The 17,520-nt window shown below is 51.6% G+C and overlaps 1 protein-coding gene and 1 long non-coding RNA gene across 4 annotated transcripts; both read left to right on the top strand.

The window, feature by feature from the left end:
- Positions 1–2,732: 2,732 nt before the first annotated feature.
- On the top strand, positions 2,733–5,937 carry BCL2L10 (BCL2 like 10). Of its 3 annotated transcripts, none has more exons than XM_068203953.1 (3): positions 2,733–3,218; positions 4,771–4,898; positions 4,997–5,273. In XM_068203953.1, the coding sequence occupies exons 1-3, from the start codon at positions 2,817–2,819 to the stop codon at positions 5,028–5,030; spliced, it is 564 nt and encodes a 187-aa protein (XP_068060054.1). In that variant the 5' UTR covers positions 2,733–2,816; the 3' UTR covers positions 5,031–5,273. The 3 variants fall into 3 exon arrangements, with proteins under 3 accessions (XP_068060054.1, XP_068060055.1, XP_068060053.1); XM_068203952.1 differs by having other exon boundaries at positions 2,741–3,218; positions 4,771–4,893; positions 4,997–5,937; XM_068203954.1 differs by having other exon boundaries at positions 2,738–3,218; positions 4,771–5,121.
- Positions 5,938–13,455: 7,518 nt separating this feature from the next.
- LOC137481951 (uncharacterized) lies at positions 13,456–17,287 on the top strand. The gene is made up of 3 exons (XR_011003796.1): positions 13,456–13,838; positions 14,576–14,629; positions 17,144–17,287. It is a non-coding gene; the product is annotated as an uncharacterized lncRNA (long non-coding RNA).
- Positions 17,288–17,520: the final 233 nt, after the last annotated feature.

Below are 17,520 nucleotides of genomic sequence, written 5' to 3'. Positions count from 1 at the left end.
TTCTATAAAAATCATATTAGAAACAAAGTCTCCTCATCCATGAAAACCTTAGGTTCTGTGAATCCATAACCAGTTAACCTAAGACACTGACATTTACACCAGCCTTCCATCCCTAATGGAATAGGTCAGCTGTTTTCACTTGGAAAAGTCAACTCTGATGCTTTGCAATATTTGTGGCAAACTATCCCTGTAACAAACTGAATGCACTATGGAAATGTCATATAGAACTCACTGTGCAATATTGAGTCAATACACTGTACACATTTGAGCAAAAGATTAATATTGATGTTTAGGTAGTATTTATTGGCAAGATGTTTGTTTCAAACATAATACATTGTGTTGATACTTATGAACAGCCTAAATACAATAAATTGTATTTTACATATTGAGAACATGTATGTAGTAGTTCTTCCCATTGCTTAGGTATTTATAATGGTAGCTGTTTGGTTTTTTGCTTTTTTTTTTTTGACATTCACTTTTTGCACCACACAGTCTCTTAAATGATTTCTCCTGCAAAAATCCCAGGTAAAATCCAGATCTACCAGAAAATTGCTTCTGGAATATCTTCTGGAAATAGCCAAGGTGAAGCACAGCAAATGAGAGTGAGCAGCCCATGAAAGTACTTGAAATGCCATCCCAGTTCCCCCTGCAATCAGGAGGCAAGAACTCAGATTGTTTTCCTGCTCAGAAGGATCACAGCTAATGTAATGTTTTCTTTCCAGATCCTTATTGCCATACCTAGGAAGGAACTGGAAAATGCAGGGTATGTGTTTTGTGGGAGCTCCTTGGGTTGCAGCACGATGCCAGTGAAAAGCTGGGCACTGAAATTCTGTTGAGGGTCCAGGCTGTGACTTTTTGGGTAAACCAGATGTGCAGATCACCTGGAGGTGCAGCAGTTCAGCTTTCTGCCTGGTCAGGAGACAACTGAGCTGTGGCCAGCTGTCCCTTCGACTTCAGTGTAGGTTTTATGGTCAGCCTGAAGGTGGCTAGTGGAAGTGCTCTGTTTAGTCACTGAAAAAAGCACCTTCTTAATTTAGGTGCATTGTTTCATTTCCCCTCTTCTGAGGGCCTGGGGAAAGTGCTGAGCCAGCATGTTCTGAGTGACATCAGTGCCCAAACTGTCACCGGATCCAGTGAGAATGAGTCTGACACTGGATCTTGCACTTCTGTTCTTGCACGGAGAAATGCTGTGGGTTTTGCGCTTCAGGGCCACTGCCTTGTGTGTGGGGGTGCATGGGCTTGCCACCTGTGAAAATCACCTTTGTTCCCGAGGTAATGGTGAAAACATCAGCCAGGATGGGCCTCAACTTCCCATCACATAAATGACACTTAGAGGAACAGGACACTGAGGTATCCATTGTGTTTTTTACTCACTAAAGGCTGTCCAGGGAAGCTTTGGAAAACCCATGGTTTTGAGATTTCCCTGTTGGTATGTCAAGCTATTTGTGTCAGAAACACCTCTATTCCATAAACGTGTGGAGAGAAGGGAGCTGTAGCTGGGGCCGACACTATCAGACTGCTCTGTCCTGTTAAACAAAAATGCTATATAAACAGGAAGGGTGGAAAAGGACATTGCTAGAGAAAGAGCAGCCTCTCCCTCTTGCACCCCTGCTGTGAGGAATGCAATAGGAAATTCCTGCTCCAAGATTAACAATCATAAGGAAAAATAGTTTTAAAGCATGTGTGTAAAGCTCTTGTGAAAAGTAAAGATCTCATTCCAGCCACTGGTTTAGCACATAAACAGACTCTATTTCCCTACTTCAAAACAAAACAAAAGCCAAGTACGGGGATGTAGAACTAAAGTTCGCCTTAGGAGGGACTCTAAGGAATCACGCCAATTCTTGATAGCGATCTGAGAAATTGCAACAGGATTGATTCCAACTACCTATTTTTAGATTTTCTAATGGGGATGTAACATGGAGACAGCTGTATCTCAAGACAGATGGAGTGTAGCCAAGCAGTCCTGTGCTGAAGCGTTGGGCACCTTGAGCCGGTTGTGGGACGAGAGGTGAGAGCGGCCGCGGGCACAGCAGGGCAGCGCTGTGACAGCGCGGTCACAGCCACGCTTTGCCCCGGGCCACCTTCAGCACCGCACCTGCCAACGGCACCGAGCGGGCCGCACTCGCTGGGTGTGCCCTGTGCCGGGCCCGACACCGGCCGTGAGGCGGTGCTCAGGGGTCTCGAGGGGCTGGCGGTGCTCGCAGCTCCCCGGGCCGGGGGAGGTGTCCGGCCGGGCAGCTCCGTGTGCTCTGCAGATGACACCCTTGGCGAGTGTCCTTCTCAGCTGCTCTGCCTAACACCAGCAGTGTGAAGGGCCCGACCTTTACACCATGAAGGTCCTAATCCTGTATTTTGCCTATATGCTCATCAAAAAGCAAAGGCTACTGCATTTGCTGGGTAAAAAACTCACCCCATGACCCTGAAAAACCTGTATCTCCTTTGATGAAAAGAATACAGGTTCGGGCGGGCCACTAATGTGGAACAAAAAACCCAAAAGGAATTAAAACAAGTATTTGAGAGGCAGCACCCGATAACTGCCTCGGCTGCCCAGCGAGGCCCGCAGCAATCTGCCGCAGATGTCTTTCCAGGGATGCGGGCGGTCCCCTCCCGATGGGAACGTCCCGCTTGGCCCCGCCCCGGAGGAGGGGAGCGCCCGGGGCGGGCCGGGCCGGGCCTGGAAGGAGGGGCGGGGCCGGGCCGGGCTGGGCCGGGCTGGGCCGGGCCGGGCCGGGCCGGGCCGGGCCGGGCGGAGGGGCCGCCCCGCCTCTTAGTCGGCGGCAGCTGCTGCTGCGGGGCCGCCGCCGTGGGCAGCCGCCATGCCGCGCTCGCTGAAGGAGGAGACGGCGCTGCTGCTGGAGGATTACTTCCAGCACCGCAGCGGCAGCGCCGCGCTGCCCCCCAGCCCCACGGCGGCCACGCTGCGGCGGGCGGCGGCCGAGCTGGAGCGGCAGGAGCGGCCCTTCTTCCGCTCCTGCGCGCCGCTGGCGCGGGCCGAGCCGCGGGAGGCGGCCGCGCTGCTGGGCAGAGTGGCGGCGCAGCTGGAGGCCGACGGCGGCCTCAACTGGGGCCGGCTGCTGGCGCTCGTGGTGTTCGCCGGCACGCTGGCGGCCGCGCTGGCCGAGCGGGGCTGCAGCGACGGGCCGCGCTGCCTGGCCGCTCACCTGGCCGCGTACCTGGCCGAGGAGCGCGGCGAGTGGCTGGAGGCGCACGGCGGATGGGTGAGCGGGGACGGGGCGGCGGGGAGCGGCCTGGGGCGGGTGCCGGGACCCTCGCCCCCTCCCCGGTTAGCGGGGCAGGATAGCCCCCGGCTCTGTGCAGTGCAGCGGCTCTTCCCGGGTGGAGACGTGCCCGTGTTACTGCCGGCGATGGGCGTGCACCCGTTCGCTGCTGACCATCGCGACACGCGGTGTGTCCCCGGGGGCTGCTGACCATCGCGACACGCGGTGTGTCCCCGGGGGCTGCTGACCATCGCGACACGCGGTGGGTGCGCGCTGGGCCATTGGGGTGCCTGCCGGGACCCAGTTTGCGGCGTAGCCAGATCCCTCTGGGTGCCCGCGCATGGTCCCGTTGGGATGCAGCCTCCTGATACCGCACGAGTGATGCTGCTGTGTAAGGGAGCGAGGTTTGCCTTCCCCTCGGGTCCACAGCCTGTGGATCTCGGCGAGCCGGCTGGCACAGGTCCTCTCCCAGGTGTGAGCACAAACCTGGGCCTGTTCTTGAATATACCTGCGGTTCTTGTTCCCGTCCATCCCGAAGCCGGTCAGGTGGGCCTGGGGAGGAAGGTGTGGGCATTTTGCCCCGAGAGATCCACACTTGGAGGTACAGCTCAAGGCATTGGTGCAGCTCTGCCTGCATTTCTGAACAAAATGTCAGCTATCCCACAAAACTGTTCGTTTCCTATTTCCAGTCCTAGTGGAATACTTTATGTCAGTACAAATAAGCACTAAAAATAGAAAGGAGGGGAAGTAGCCACTGGTTTCGTTGACTTTTCCAGAGACCAAAATGAACTTGATTTTCCAGTGGTCACTGGTCCATCTGGCCACTCAGAACAGTGTGGTGGTTGGCTGCAGCATACACTGTCACTTGGCAAAGTCGGCAAAATCATATTGCCCGTTCGCACAAATCAAAGTGTAAAGAACAAAGTTCCGGAAGAAATTAAGAGTATAACTTGTTTACATAGACATCTGCGGAGCAGAGTTCAAACATGACCATCTGGAGTTGTATTGCTGCCACTTCTGATTATCACAATGATCTGGGAGAGCAGCTGCCAGCTTTGCTCTGTCATAGGTCAGCTCTGAGCAGTGTCCACCCGGCCCTTCCAAGAGAGTGTGTAATCAGTCCCACATCCACCGACATGGGACTGGCTGTGGCCTCCTGTCTTAAAAGTGGAAATTTCCATATCCTCTTTTAGATGCTTTCTGAAACTTAAAGTAGGAGGAACAGTGCTGGCAACTTCCATGAGAAACTTGCCTAAAAGTGCAAAAATATGTAATGGCACACTGAGCATCTCAATAGGAAGTGTCCAACTGCCTCTTGAGCTAAGTATGCAAGCACTTGTAGTACTCCTTTCTGTTGCCTTGAGCAAAGGCTCTCACAAAATGTTTTTGCCTGTGCCCAAGGCAGGGGGTTTAGACCTCCATGTTTGGAATAGAGACTATTGCAGCTGACAGAGGCTGAGCGGGGAGGATGAAACTGCACTCAAAGGCTTGTTAAAGAAATCTAGTTAACTGCAAGCTGAGCAACTCGGTGTCCTTTCTGTTGCTGTTGCAGGACGGCTTCTGTCGCTTCTTTGGCAGACACGGCTCCGAGGCGGCCGAGCAGAGCAGCACCATTGGCAACGCCATCATGGCAGCGGCGGCGGGCATCGGCATGGCAGGATTGGCTTTCCTCTTGGTGCGGTAGGCCCACGAACGGATCTTGCCGAGGGAAAGTACTCTCAAAACTGACAATGTACCAGATTTCACTTTATTTTCTATAGAACAGACCCTCTAAGAAGGGGTCTAAGAAGAAGAAGAAGTCTATATTTTTAAACTGGCTCAGAAAACTGCCTCACCAAATCCTTGGCTATAAACTGCTTCACTCACTACCCAGTAACGGCACAAACAAATGTGTACTAGAGCACTATTTGTGCATGTTCAAAACCTGTTGTCTCCAAACATCCTCTGGACTATTTTTTTGAAGGTGTAGCCTAAACTTTAGCATGGTTCATGTACTGTAACTTCTGAGTGCTTGATGTTATGCTAGGAAAACATTATGGTGGGCTTGCTACTAAACCCTCTGTTCAAGACATCTTATTTACCTGGAGGCAAGTTTGGAACCTGCATTCATTAATGCTGTAAAGTGGGTGAACATTGACTGTGATCTAACGTGGTGCACAGCACTTGTAATAAAAAGGCAACTCATTTGTTGATTTAGGGCAGTTGGTGCCTGTGATGCTAGAAGCATTAGGGCTTAATGTAACATAAGGCTGAATTCATTACACTACAAGAAGGTAAGTATTGATACAGGACAGTAATGGCTGCAGTACTGGTTCCTACTGAAAGGAAAAGAATTTAAATATTAAACCTTAATTGGTATATTGAAATCCAGTGAAGGCTGGAATTTCTCTGGATTTCCCTTACAAAGTGAGAATTTCCATATATCTTAATATATTTTTGAAGTATTTATCACTGTATAATACTTGTAGCCATGACATCTTTATTTTTGTTTAAAACTTAATGCTGGTTCTTGTCACTCTAGTGTGTATCAAGCGTTGTCTTGTTTTAGTAATATTTCACTCTGTTTTCAAAATGCTGTGTATTTCTTTCAATGGTTGTACAAATTGCCTTATGTTTCTGCTAGCTTTTGAATAATGTTCCTGGGTTACTCACAACGTGTACAATTTTACTATGGTGACTTCGAAGGTGAATAAATGTTAAGTATTTTTATTTTAAAAAACCTTTCTGATTATTAGATCGGATGGGTGCTGGTGCTCAGACAGTGAGTGTTTTTGGTGGTTACCTGGATGCATCCGTTTATAGTGCTGGTGCTTTGACCTGAGATAAGGACTTGTGGAGCACCAGAGCAGTTTGATACCAGTCTCCAGTGCAGTCCTGCAGTCCAAACTAGAGCTAACACAGCCTGAGTGGAAAATCCCATCCAAGAGGTCCATCTTCACCATTGTGATTTGAAACTACCTGGTGGTTTTGTAGGCCAAAGCTTTCCAAAGTGTACTAACATAGGTGGGTGCAATTAGGCTCCTCTGAGAGCTGCTCCTGCTTGTAGAAAGTGACAGAACTCTTGTTTCTTGTCTGCCAAGACTTGCTGCTGCCTCTCTCACATGTGCATGCTTTTTTACTGAGACTGGAGTTTCTGGTACATGTTATAATGACAGCTGTGCAATATGTTGGTGGAGTTCAACCTGCTTGGATTAGTCCTTCTGAGCCGCTGTATTCTTTGAGGGTGTTGGGATTTACTCTTTTAAAGGCTGGTCTCATGCCTCTGTCTCCAAGCTGGGGGCTCTGATGCCTGTTAAAGCTGCAAGTCCAGCAGGCAGCCGATTTCCTCTTGGGAAAGCTCAGCCTGGCAGCCAGGTCAGCAGCACTGTGGCTGGCAGTGGCCACCCTGCTTCTCCTTCTGCTGGCCCTGAGGCAGGCGTGCAGCGGCCACAGCCCCGCGCTGGACAGAGCAGCGTTGTGCTGGCCGGCCACAGATGTGGGGAGAAGGACAAAAAGGGGCATTCAGGGATGGTAAGTCCCACGGAGGCAGGAAGGAGCTGGTCGTCCTCCCCCTCATGCTGCTGCCTCTGAATAAAACGTCTGCTTGTTCTCCAACTTCCAGTTCTCTAAACTCCAGCTTGCCTCCTCTCAGCAAAGGGATTAAGAGTCCTTGGTGCAGGACTGTGCCCAGTTCCTCTCTCAAGTTCCTGCAGGGATGATGCCTGTGTGTGGCAGCTGAGTGCTCTGGGTGTCTGTCTGCAGTCATCCAGGAGGCTGCAGTGCCCATAACTTTGCCCACAGTGGGAGTGAGCTGGTGGGTCCTGGGAACTGAAAGTAGTTTCTAAAACGTGGGATGCTTTGAGGGATGTATGATGAAAAGCATGGGGAACAACAGAGCAAGAAATGCTCTAAACAGAGGTCAAATGTCTCTCCTGTGCCAAACAGAACAAAGATAAAATATCTGTATCTTGATTTTCAGTGTAATCTGATCTGGCAGACTCCACAAAAACAATAGCAGAAAGGATATTTATGCTGGCTTTTACAGTGTACTCTGGAAAAGTGAAAAAAAAACAACAAACCCAGCCTGGAATGTCTTTTAACAGTCACATCAGCTTTTGGTGTAAACCTGACTCTTTCCAAAGTGCAGCTTGAAGATCATCTGCCAGTCTTTCTTGGCCTGGGAGAAGCTGGGAGTGGGCTTTCTAAGAGCCAGGAAAGCTGCAAGGCTGAGTCAGAAGGCTGCAGTGCAGCTCTGCAGTGAGTGGCAATACTGCCAGGCTGCTCTGGTCTCTGCTGGGAGCCTGTGCTCAGTCCCCTGAGAGCAGGGGGCACAGCCCAGGCTGCTGGAACCTGGCCCAGGGGAGAAGCTGCCCATCCTAGCCGGAGCCATGCTCCCCGTGCTGCTCTCTGCTGACATGGGAATGTAGGATTGAAGAGGAGGACTTAAATCACTGGAGCCCTATTGATTTCAGGGCAGCTCAGATTAACTTATATTTGCATGACTTCTAATTAACAAAAAAAAAATCAGTTTCAGCCTGACAGTTTGACTCAATGAAGTAATGTATTTCTCAATTGAAAACTGCTGCTCATCTGCTTTTCTGCTACAGAAAAGAGAAGCAAGATGCTGCTGTTCCTTCCTTTAAATGCAGAAGGGGAGTAGGTGGTGGTTCAGTACAAGGCTGTGTCTAATCCTCAGGGCAGCTTTTGGCTGTTGTACTTCCTGGGTCTGTGCTGGATGCAGCGGGCTCATCCTATCCGGAGATCAGCAATTCCTGCTGGGCCCCAGCATGCCTCTGCCTGCAGAATCCTGGCTTGCTTTGAGGCACCGAGTGCTGGCAGGACCTTGCATTTGAGGGAGGAGGGAAGGTGCTGGCTGGGCTCTTCCATCACCCGGCTGCTCATACCAGTTCTGAGTCTTTCCTGCTCTGCTGTGTATGAAGACCTGTGGATGGCTGAGGGATGGGGAAGGCAGCGTTCCCACTTCATAGTGGTGCTCACAATGGCCTCACAGGAGCTGTCAGTGTTATCTGCTGCTGCTGCACCTGCTCCCTACCCAGCTCTGTTCTGAAGGGGCACACATTGTAACCACGGGCCAAGGTTGCAGTGCTGTTGCAGCAGCCCAGCTGCTCATTAAAGGAAAAAGCAATTTACTCATCAGTCTTAAGAGCGCTGAACTGGCCAGTGGGTTTCTTTTTGACTTGGAAAAAATGAGGCACTGTTAGAGCTCAAAAAACGTGAGTTGCAGGATGGTGTTATATGGCAGGTGGTGAACTGCTTTGCTGTGGTATGCAAAAAATCTGGTCTGGCACGTCTCACTGGAGAAATTGGTGCTGGTGCTGTCTCCTTTTCTGCCCATGTAAACTACAGGGTGGTACCCAAGCCTGGGTAGGACACAAGAGCCCTGTTACAAATGACTTAGCAATTGGACAGCCAAAAAAAAACCCAAAAAACCCGAGAATCACTGGAAAGAAAAAGGCCAAGTGGCACAGCATTTATTCACATAATTTCATTTCTTGTGCTCATTCTGTTTACATAATGAAAGCAAACGTCTAGGTTTCACTTCTGTTTCTCCCACTGCTTTCCATACCAGACTCGAGCTGCATTGTCCTTGCCAGGACAAAATGCTTTGTGGAGAGAGCAGTCATAGCTGGGAAATCACTTGCTTTCAGGTTTAAAAGGTATCAGTGTAATTCCTTCTTAAATGCTGCCATTATTAGGAACAGTTTAAAATGTTATCTTCAAACTGTTAACAATTATCCTGTCACTATCTGAAGTTTTTAAATGAGAACAGAGTTAAAAATAAAAACATAAAATCCTGATTTACTTGAAGTCAAATGCAGGAAGTCTAAAAATCAACTCTCTGCTGAACTAACGAGATCATTTTGTTGGATTTTTTCTCTGCCTGGGCTTGGTCTATTTGTTTAATTCAAATGAGAGGTGGAAGAGAGGACCTGGCTTTCTTTGTCAAAGTCTCTTTTCAAACAGGCTGTGTCTTTCTGCCCAGCCTGTGGTAAGTTTCTAGCACTACAGCCTGGAACTGATACTTGCCCATGGGCCATCTCATGGTTTCTGGATGTTCACCCAAGCTGGTGTGTGTTGCACATTTCTTTCAGTTAAGAATTAAACCTGTCAAAATGAGTGCTTAAATTCAGCTGGGGCCACGCTGGCCATGGAGATGAGTGAAACTGTGGAGGTCTGTAGTAAGAGACTGCAGTGCAGGGCATTGAAAAGCCTGTGTGCAGAGAGCCACTGCAAACCCTGCAGAAAGTTAGTGTTTTCTGGATTTATCCCTCTAATGATTCTGTCCTGTCACTACAGTTCACTTAAGGAAGTTCTTGTGTTTGACCCAACCTGCTCTTTTGTTTGTCTCTGAACAGCTCAGCACACGGTGAATAACAGCAGGAACCCAACACCCTGCTTACAGCATCTGGTACTGTCTTTTTTTGTTATCAAATGTGGCTTATATACTTAAGAAGCTGTGTGGGGAAGGGTGGCCTGGTTCAGTCTAAGCACAGGGGAGATTTCTGTGCTGTATTGCACCTTGGGGGGGACTGGATGTGGCAGCTGGAGCTCTGCTCTGGGCAGCCTGCTCCAAAGCCAGGAGTTCTTGCTGGCACTTTCAATTTGCAATGCATAATAGTAAAAGGGCAAAACCACTTGACTTCATCAAAGGCTGGGGAGAGAGCACTGTTTGTAGTGTGCTACCTAATGGCTGGTTGGCTTCTTCCTTGTAGCTATTATTGTCTTCAGGAGAATCCCAGGCTGTTGTAATTAATTTTGAAACATTAATTATGAAGCTTTATGATGAGCTCATTGGGAACTCCTAAAACACAGGCAGAGCCATGTGGCTCAGGTGAGGAGTTGGTGCAGGGCAAACAGTGGAAACTCCTCTCTCTCTGGGAATTGCCAGCAAAAGCTCTCTCATCACCCAACCTGCTGGCACACAGGCTGGACCCTGCTGCTCCTCTGGCTGGACATGGCTGCTTTGTGCCCCTGCCAGCCTGGAGCTTTCCCCCCACCTCTCCTTAGACAGAGGATGTGCTCCCAGAGCTCCCAGCAGCCTGCCTGCTGGAAGCACGGCCCTGCTGGGATGCACCCATGGCTGCCTCTTGGTGCCAAGCACAAGCCCATGAAGGAGTGGCCACACAGGTGCTGTGCTGGGTGGGTGGTGGTTAGATGAGTCTCTGATGATTCTGATGTATGAGCAAGAACAAATTCCACCAGTCGTGTGTAAAACAACCTTGTAAAATGGTGGTGGCGTGATCAGTGGCAGCTGGGAGCTGATGGTGCTTGACAGGAAAGGCAAATGTTTGTTTCCTGATATCCAGCAGAGATTTAAATGTGGAACCTAATTATACGGGGAGCCTACAAGTGATGAGGTTCCCCGAGCATTTCATACCCGAGCTGGATTGGTGGTGTTTCCAGGTGCCAGTGCTGCTGAGGAGGGGCTGCATTTCTGCCCGGGCTGTGCTGGATCCTCACACAGCCCCATGCAAAGCAGCACCACTGGGCTGTGACAGACTGTGACAGTGTTCTGTCACAGGGTGTGGGGCTATTGCACGGCCACTGCCTGCTCTGGAAACCTTGGTCAGACAGTCAGTAAGTGTTTCCATCCCAACTCTACAGAAACCCCTGAGCTTTCTGGCTCTGAATAGTCTGTAAAATGTGCAAGGTTTTAATATTTTCCCCCATTTTTTTTTCTTTTTTTTTCCTCCAAACACCTACATGCCCTGAAGGACAGAGACCTGCAGTGCCTGACTGGCAGTCCCAGCCTGAGCACCCCTTCTGCCAGGGCTGCTGCACAGCACAGGTCACTCATGGCTGTGGCAGGAAGAACCTGCCATCCTTAAGTGTTCTCACTGCCAGTCCTGTAGGCAGCTCTCTGCCATAGCAGCATCACCCTTCATATCATCTAGAAAAAGGAAAAATAATTACTCATAAACTCTTTTAAAAAAGGCACAAAACAGCACAAATCTTGCCTGTGTCTGTTTTTAAATAAAAGAAAAATCATCTGGGGTCTTGTGTATTGTCCCTGATGTTCAGAGCAGAACACCTGCCACTCTGAAACCCTTCCAGGTTTCCTGGTCGCTTTTTCCAAGCGAAGTCCTGCTCCATGGGAGGAAAAGGTTAAGCGTGGGAGTGAGCAGAGTGGAAGATTATGTGAAACAGAAATCCCGGCGCTGTTTGTTCTGCCATCTGCTCCACGCTCCATCCAGGCTGTGGGTGGTTTCCCAGAGTGCCCGTGCTCCCCTTCCTGCACGGCTGGCAAAGGGCTTTGAACTGTTGGAGCCACATCCCCGCTGTCCCGGGGAGCTGCCCTTTGGCAGGGTGCAGCTGGGTGCTGTGGCCTGCCAGCAGCTGTGGGCAGTACTGGTGGCCATGCTGGAGCTGCCACCGAGAGCCCGCTCAAGAGCAATGCAGAAAAGCCTGGACTTCAGTGCCTTTGGCACAAACTGAGTGCCAGGGGTGTCAGGGTTGTCAGTGCCATCCCTGCAGGGAGCACTGGGCCAGGACAGCCACAGCTTCCCTGGCACTGTGCATGGTTCCATCATTGCAGCCATGCACCAATGGTGCAGGATGGTCCCCGGTGAGCAGGACAACTCCTCCCATGTGAGGTGCTGCCACCATCCCCATGGAGCAGCAGCAGGGCATGCTGAGCCCTGCTCAGCTCTGTGCCACACACCATCCTGCCTGTGATGAGATGTGCTGAAGTGTGGGAGGATGGAGGTGGCAGGTTTTTCCCTGCTTCAGGGACAGCTGGTGAATGAAAGGTGAAATCATCTTGCCTCTTACTCCTAGAGCCCTTTTCTGCTCTGCCTCCTCCCCCAGCCCCCTTTTCCTGCTCTCCCCTGGTCCCCAGCCTGGCTGTGCCCAGGGCTCGGGATTGTGCATTCCCTGTTCCGCATCCCCCTCTGCCCCCTGCCCAGCCTCCCCACAGTGTGCTCCCCACTTGGGAATGTGACCTTGCTCTCTAGATTATTTACAGACAAAATATTGCTGCAGGCCTGGGGAAGGGTTTTCTGTGTTGTTTTTGCTTTTTTTTTTTAAGTGACTGGATTCCACAAAAACTGAATTATTCCAAGGGCGTGGGGGGGCTGGTGGGAATGCTTTGCTCTGTTTGGGAACAGGCTGCCTGCAGCCATCTTCCCTGGGCAGCACAGGGATGGTAGAGGCTCTTAGTTTCCCCAGCTATACGGAACAATCTGTCTCTGGTTTTCTTGGAAAAACCCACCCCTTGCTCAGGGCAGGCTGCCAGGACGGGACACGAGCATTAACAGGGCTGTGGCACACATGTAACCAGGACCTGGGCTGCCTCCCAACGTGTGTGTGAGCAGGTGCAGAGAGCTGCCTCTAGGTTCATGCACATTCAGGGGTGCTTTAGGTGGCTGCCCTCCCCACACCCCTGGAGCTCTCCACTTCCCCTCACTTGGGAGCTCCTGGGTCTCCTGCTGCGCTTGCAACACACACTTGGTTTGCTGAGGACCTCAGACAGCACTGTCACATCCGATCGGAAGCTGTGGTGGGCTGATTTCTCCTTTTTTTGCTTTTACTGGCAGCACCAGCAGCTGCCCTTTTCCCACTGCTGACAGTTCTTCTGTCTAGCTGAACTTCTGAAAGCCTCATGGTGGTGGTTTCCCACTGAGCAGAGCCCCCGCGCTTTTGACCTTGCATGGCTGTGGCCGTGTCCCCTTCACGTGGCTGCTGGAGGCCACTGCACACAGCAAGGAGTTGTTATGTTCCAGCAGCGTTGGGTGCTTGGGATGGGGCTGACGTGGGGTCCCTGGCTGGCTCAGGTTTCCTTGCAAGGTCAGCATGAGCCTTCAGGTGCCCACAGCCTGGGAGTTGTCCCGAGTAAGGCTGTGTGCTCAGCTTTTACTTGGGAGTAAGCACTGTCAGCTGAGCTGAAGGCGATCACAGACAGTCAGTGCCTGTTTTGCTGTGGGAAGAGTTCTTGTGCCAAATCCCTTGGTCTGGCCTGGCATGCAGCGTGGTTTGATCTCTCTGGAGAATGAGCTGGGGCTGCTGAAGGTCTGGCAGGAGCACACTCTCCTCCCCGCTGAAACTGGGGCTGCTGCCGGGAAGTTGCTCAGCAAGCCTGGCCACAGGGGTTTACCATGAAGCAGGCACTTGCACAGCCATTCCCGGCCTGCTGTGGGGTAGGTGCCAGTCCTCTGGAGTGACTCCAGCTTTCCCAGCTTGTGGAGGTGATGGTCTCATCCAAGCCCTTGCAGAAGTGTTGGTTGCAGGAAGGATGCTGGGCAGTGAGAGGATGCTGGGGGGATGGAGATGGTGCCCCTCTCAGGCAGGACCTTGATCAACCAAGTGTGTTCAGCTGGTGGTGGTTTGGAAGCCCAATTAGCAGCAGACTCATCTGGCTGGTAGAGTCATGGGAAGTGCTCTGGTCCATGTGCTGGTTTGGGGACTACTGAGCTATGGACTGCTCTGGGCAAGTCATAAATAGCATACTGCTTATAAACAAGGGTGAAAATCAACAGATTTTGTTTAACAGAATTGGGAAGTTTCCCTTGTTGAGAAGCCATAGGGAAGGCTGGGACAGGAAGACAAGTGGTTTATTATTTTAGTCAAATCCTTTTCTTGGCTGCAGCCAGCACATTCAGCAGTGTGGTAGAAACTCACCAGGTGAGAGGCAAAAGTACCTGCTGAGATGAAGTGCAGAGGCAGCAGATAAAGGGCATCACGGGGCTGTGCCTGTAGGGACTGCTCCTTATCAGCACACCTGCTGACTGCATTGCAAAAGCAGCCCCTGGTCACCTGTGCCTTTGGGTAGCTGGGGATTTTTCAGGGATGTTGCTGTTACCCTTTTTTACCACCTGGCAAAGGAGGAGGGAAGGGAGCACTAGGTCTCAGGCTGCCGTAAGGATGGGACCCAGGGCACCTTGCTCCAGATCTGCTCTGCCTGCACCCAGGTACGGATAATGCTGCTCCTCACTAACAGGGTCTCTGGCACTTGGCTTCCAGCCCAGAATTAATGGCTCAATTGGCCTGAAGAACCAAAGGTCACCAGCCCCATGCCATGCAAGGGTGCAGAGCAGCCCAAGTGGGTTCCGCCTGAGGAAGGGGTCCAGTGAGGTTGCTGCTGACTAGCTCTCCATAGTGTCAGGCTAGCAGTGTCCCAGGCTTCAGAGTAAGCCTGGGGATTTCATGGGTGCTCGTGCCCTCTTAAATAGGAAATCTGGCATCCTGAGCTAAGCATCTTCTCTACCTGTGTGTCCCAAATGGTTAACAATCCCAGCAGCAATGGATGGGTGGTGAGGAGATTGATTGCCTCCTGCAAGGTACATAAAGTCTCGCTCTTCTGCAGAAACACAACACTTGTTCAACCAGGTAAATAAGTGGTTTAAAATCCCCTCTTGCAGCAGCTGACCCTACACATGTTTATCCAAGTGACTGGAGCTGTGCCAGTCTCTCTGGTAAGTGACCTTTCCCGAATTTTTCTTTTCAAGTTGACATTTAAGAAGGGGGGGAAAAGTCACAGCAACAAATGGTGTTTTAACAGTGATAAAGCTTTACCCGTCAACAAAGCCAGGAAAGCCACGCTGGAGCCTGTGCTGGTGGCTCTGCCATCCCAGCCAGAGTCCATATGGACAGCACTGGCTCGTGTTTCCTGACCTGCTTGGGTCTGCATGAACCAGCATCTGCAGTATCCGTGGGCTGCTCCTGCTGCCTGGGCTGGGCTGCATAGTTCTGCAGCTCCTGGGAAAGGCTCTTGGGTGCAATTAAGTCTAAGGCAGCTGCTGGCAGCTGGAGGCACTCAAAGTATTAGTTCATTACTGCAATTCAAATGAGGAAGAGCCTTAAATCTCTGAGAAGAATCTGAGTTTGGCAGGCAGTGGAGTACTTAGCTATTGGGAAAACACCTTGGACAATTTTGGTAAATGTTCTGCTGTGTGTTCAGGCTAGTCCAATTTACCCCTAGTTTTCATGTTCCTTGGTTCCCAGCTTCAGCACTGCCATGACTTAGCCCTTGCTCCTGACAGTGCTCTCACACAGAGGTATTTAAACTCTGAAGCTTTGGAGGAGGTTTACCTCTTAGCCCAGATGCCCAATACCTGAGCTCCTCTTCCAGGCTGGAAGTCCCAAGGGCTTCACAGAAGGCTGCTCAGCATATTTGGGTTCCCCAAATCCTGCCCTCCCCACATCCTGGCGGATGCCATACCTCCAGCGTGCCACCTGTCAGCCACTCCCATCTCCACTGGGCTCTGCAGGATCTCTTGCATGCTCCTGCCTTCTCCATCTGCAAAGCACCCACAGCCCTCCTGGCCTGCCCCTGCAGCCCTTTCCCAGGCTTTTGGCTTGGTTTCAGATGGTGAGCAGGACTGAGAGCAGCAGGTGGTGTTGGTGTCTCCCTGCAATCCTCCCTTCCAGCTCCCCTCCACAGAGTGCTGGTCCCAGCCTGGGGCCATGCCTGCTCAGTCCTGTCTTGAGAAGAGAAATTGAAACAAAGACTTCCCAGTGGGTTGTGTTTCCTGTAGCATGAGGGACAGGCGATTCTTGGGTGGTTTCCTGGCTTTTCTTGCAGATGTCCTGATGGGAGTGGCTGCAAAAAGGCAGGAGGCAAGGAGGGGGCCGGGGCAGCACTGCAGTCAGACAGGGACATGCTGCTGGCTCAGGGTGACCCTGGGCAGCTCCATGCCAGAGACCTGTGGGCTGACAGCAACTTTTGCTTTCAGAAAGCCACTGTTTTGTGACAAGTCTCAGTTGAGAAACACCTAAGTGCCTCTGTCGAAAGAGGCCTGACAGATACACTTGGCTTTGTGGTTATGCTGGTTCTCGGATTTAATCTGTGCTAGAGGAAAAAACAGTAACAGAAAAGCCCAGGTAAGTGGAACAGTAAAGATGCTCTTAGTGAACTGACAGCCAAGCCTTGTCTTGGCTGACCATGTTCCTGTGCAGACGCAGTTCCACAGGCAGGGCACCACAGCCCCCAGGCTGGCAGCAGCAGGGCCAGCGGCTCACGGAGTCCCTGTTAGGGGTGTCCATCTGCCACAGCTCTCCCCATTCCGTGCTGTCCCCAGGAAGGCTCTAGCCCTGAACATTAATGTGAGGCAGATGAGCGTCTTTGCTGGGCTGTTGCTGAGTGTTGCTCGTGTGAGGCTCTGTGGCTGCTTGGCAATGATGGCAACTTTGGGACCTCATGCACTAAGTTACCTTTCATCTGCCATGGCAAGAATGCCTCTTTTTGCTTCTGCTCGCTGCCAGCCCTGCTGTTGGCTCGCTGCAGGGTCGGTACGTGAGCCCTGGAGCGGGACAGCCTGTATCCGGAGCCTTCCTTCCTCTGTGATAACGTCAGTGCTGGAAGCAGGCAGCTATTTCGGTCCCAGGAATGCCAGTGGATGATTTCACTTTTGTTTCGTACCCGATAACCTTTCCCATCACAATGAGAGACGACGTCTGTGCTCCCTGCGCTTCCGTGTGCGAGGGGAAAGCCATTCAAGCGCCTCTGCAGAGGAAAAGAAAGAGCCAGGTTAAAAATAGCTTCTGATTGTCCAAGGAGCCTGGGCAAAGGAAGGGCAAAAGCCTCGTATGCCAGTCCCATACACTGGGAGCAGCTTTTCTGGCTGAGCCGGGGCACGAGGACAGCGACTGTGGGAATATCTGGTGTGCTGGCTCTTTGCATCAGCCTCATGGGGATGGGAGGGTGTGTGAGAGACTTTCTTCTCCATGCGGAGTCGTCCTGATGTGGGGCTCCAGGAGTGCTACAGACACACCCTTTGCTTGTCACCTGCATGTCTCTACCCTTCCTGCCCTTCTCCAAGTCCTTTCCCTGCTGGTTGCTGGATGCTTGGTCAGGAGCTCTGCGAGACAAACTCATCCCAGGCCTCAGGCGAGAAAAGTCTGGTCGAACCCAAATTGCTAAAGCTCAGCTCCAATTTTTATTTCCTGTGGGGAAGGACTTGGCCAAAGTAACTTGTTTTTTTTTTAAGCTTTCAGCCTTTGACTTCCCACGAACTGCTGACCCATCATGTGATGGGACGTGGTGGGGCCACTGCCGCGAGATGTGGTATCGGCACTTATCACCCTGGTGCTCTGTGGGGAAGGGCCCCCAGCTGCCCCCGGTCCTGTGTGTGCTGGGGCACGGGCAGCACCGGCTCCAGCCTCTGGGAGTGGGCAATCCCCATGTGTTGTCAGAGGGAGGGCAGCAAGCCTAGGTACCAGCAGACCCTATTCCTTACGGAGAGATGCCTCCCTGCTCCCCATGAGCAGCTGCTTCCTCACACCCACGCCGGCCTTCAGAGCACAGCACAGGCCATTTTATGGGCTGTCAGACCTGGGCTCCTGTTTGAGCAGTCCCTTTGCCCAG

Source organism: Anomalospiza imberbis, chromosome 13, assembly GCF_031753505.1.
Source record: "Anomalospiza imberbis isolate Cuckoo-Finch-1a 21T00152 chromosome 13, ASM3175350v1, whole genome shotgun sequence".
Taxonomy (NCBI): Eukaryota; Metazoa; Chordata; class Aves; order Passeriformes; family Viduidae; genus Anomalospiza; species Anomalospiza imberbis.
This window is presented reverse-complemented; position numbering and strand designations above follow the sequence as displayed.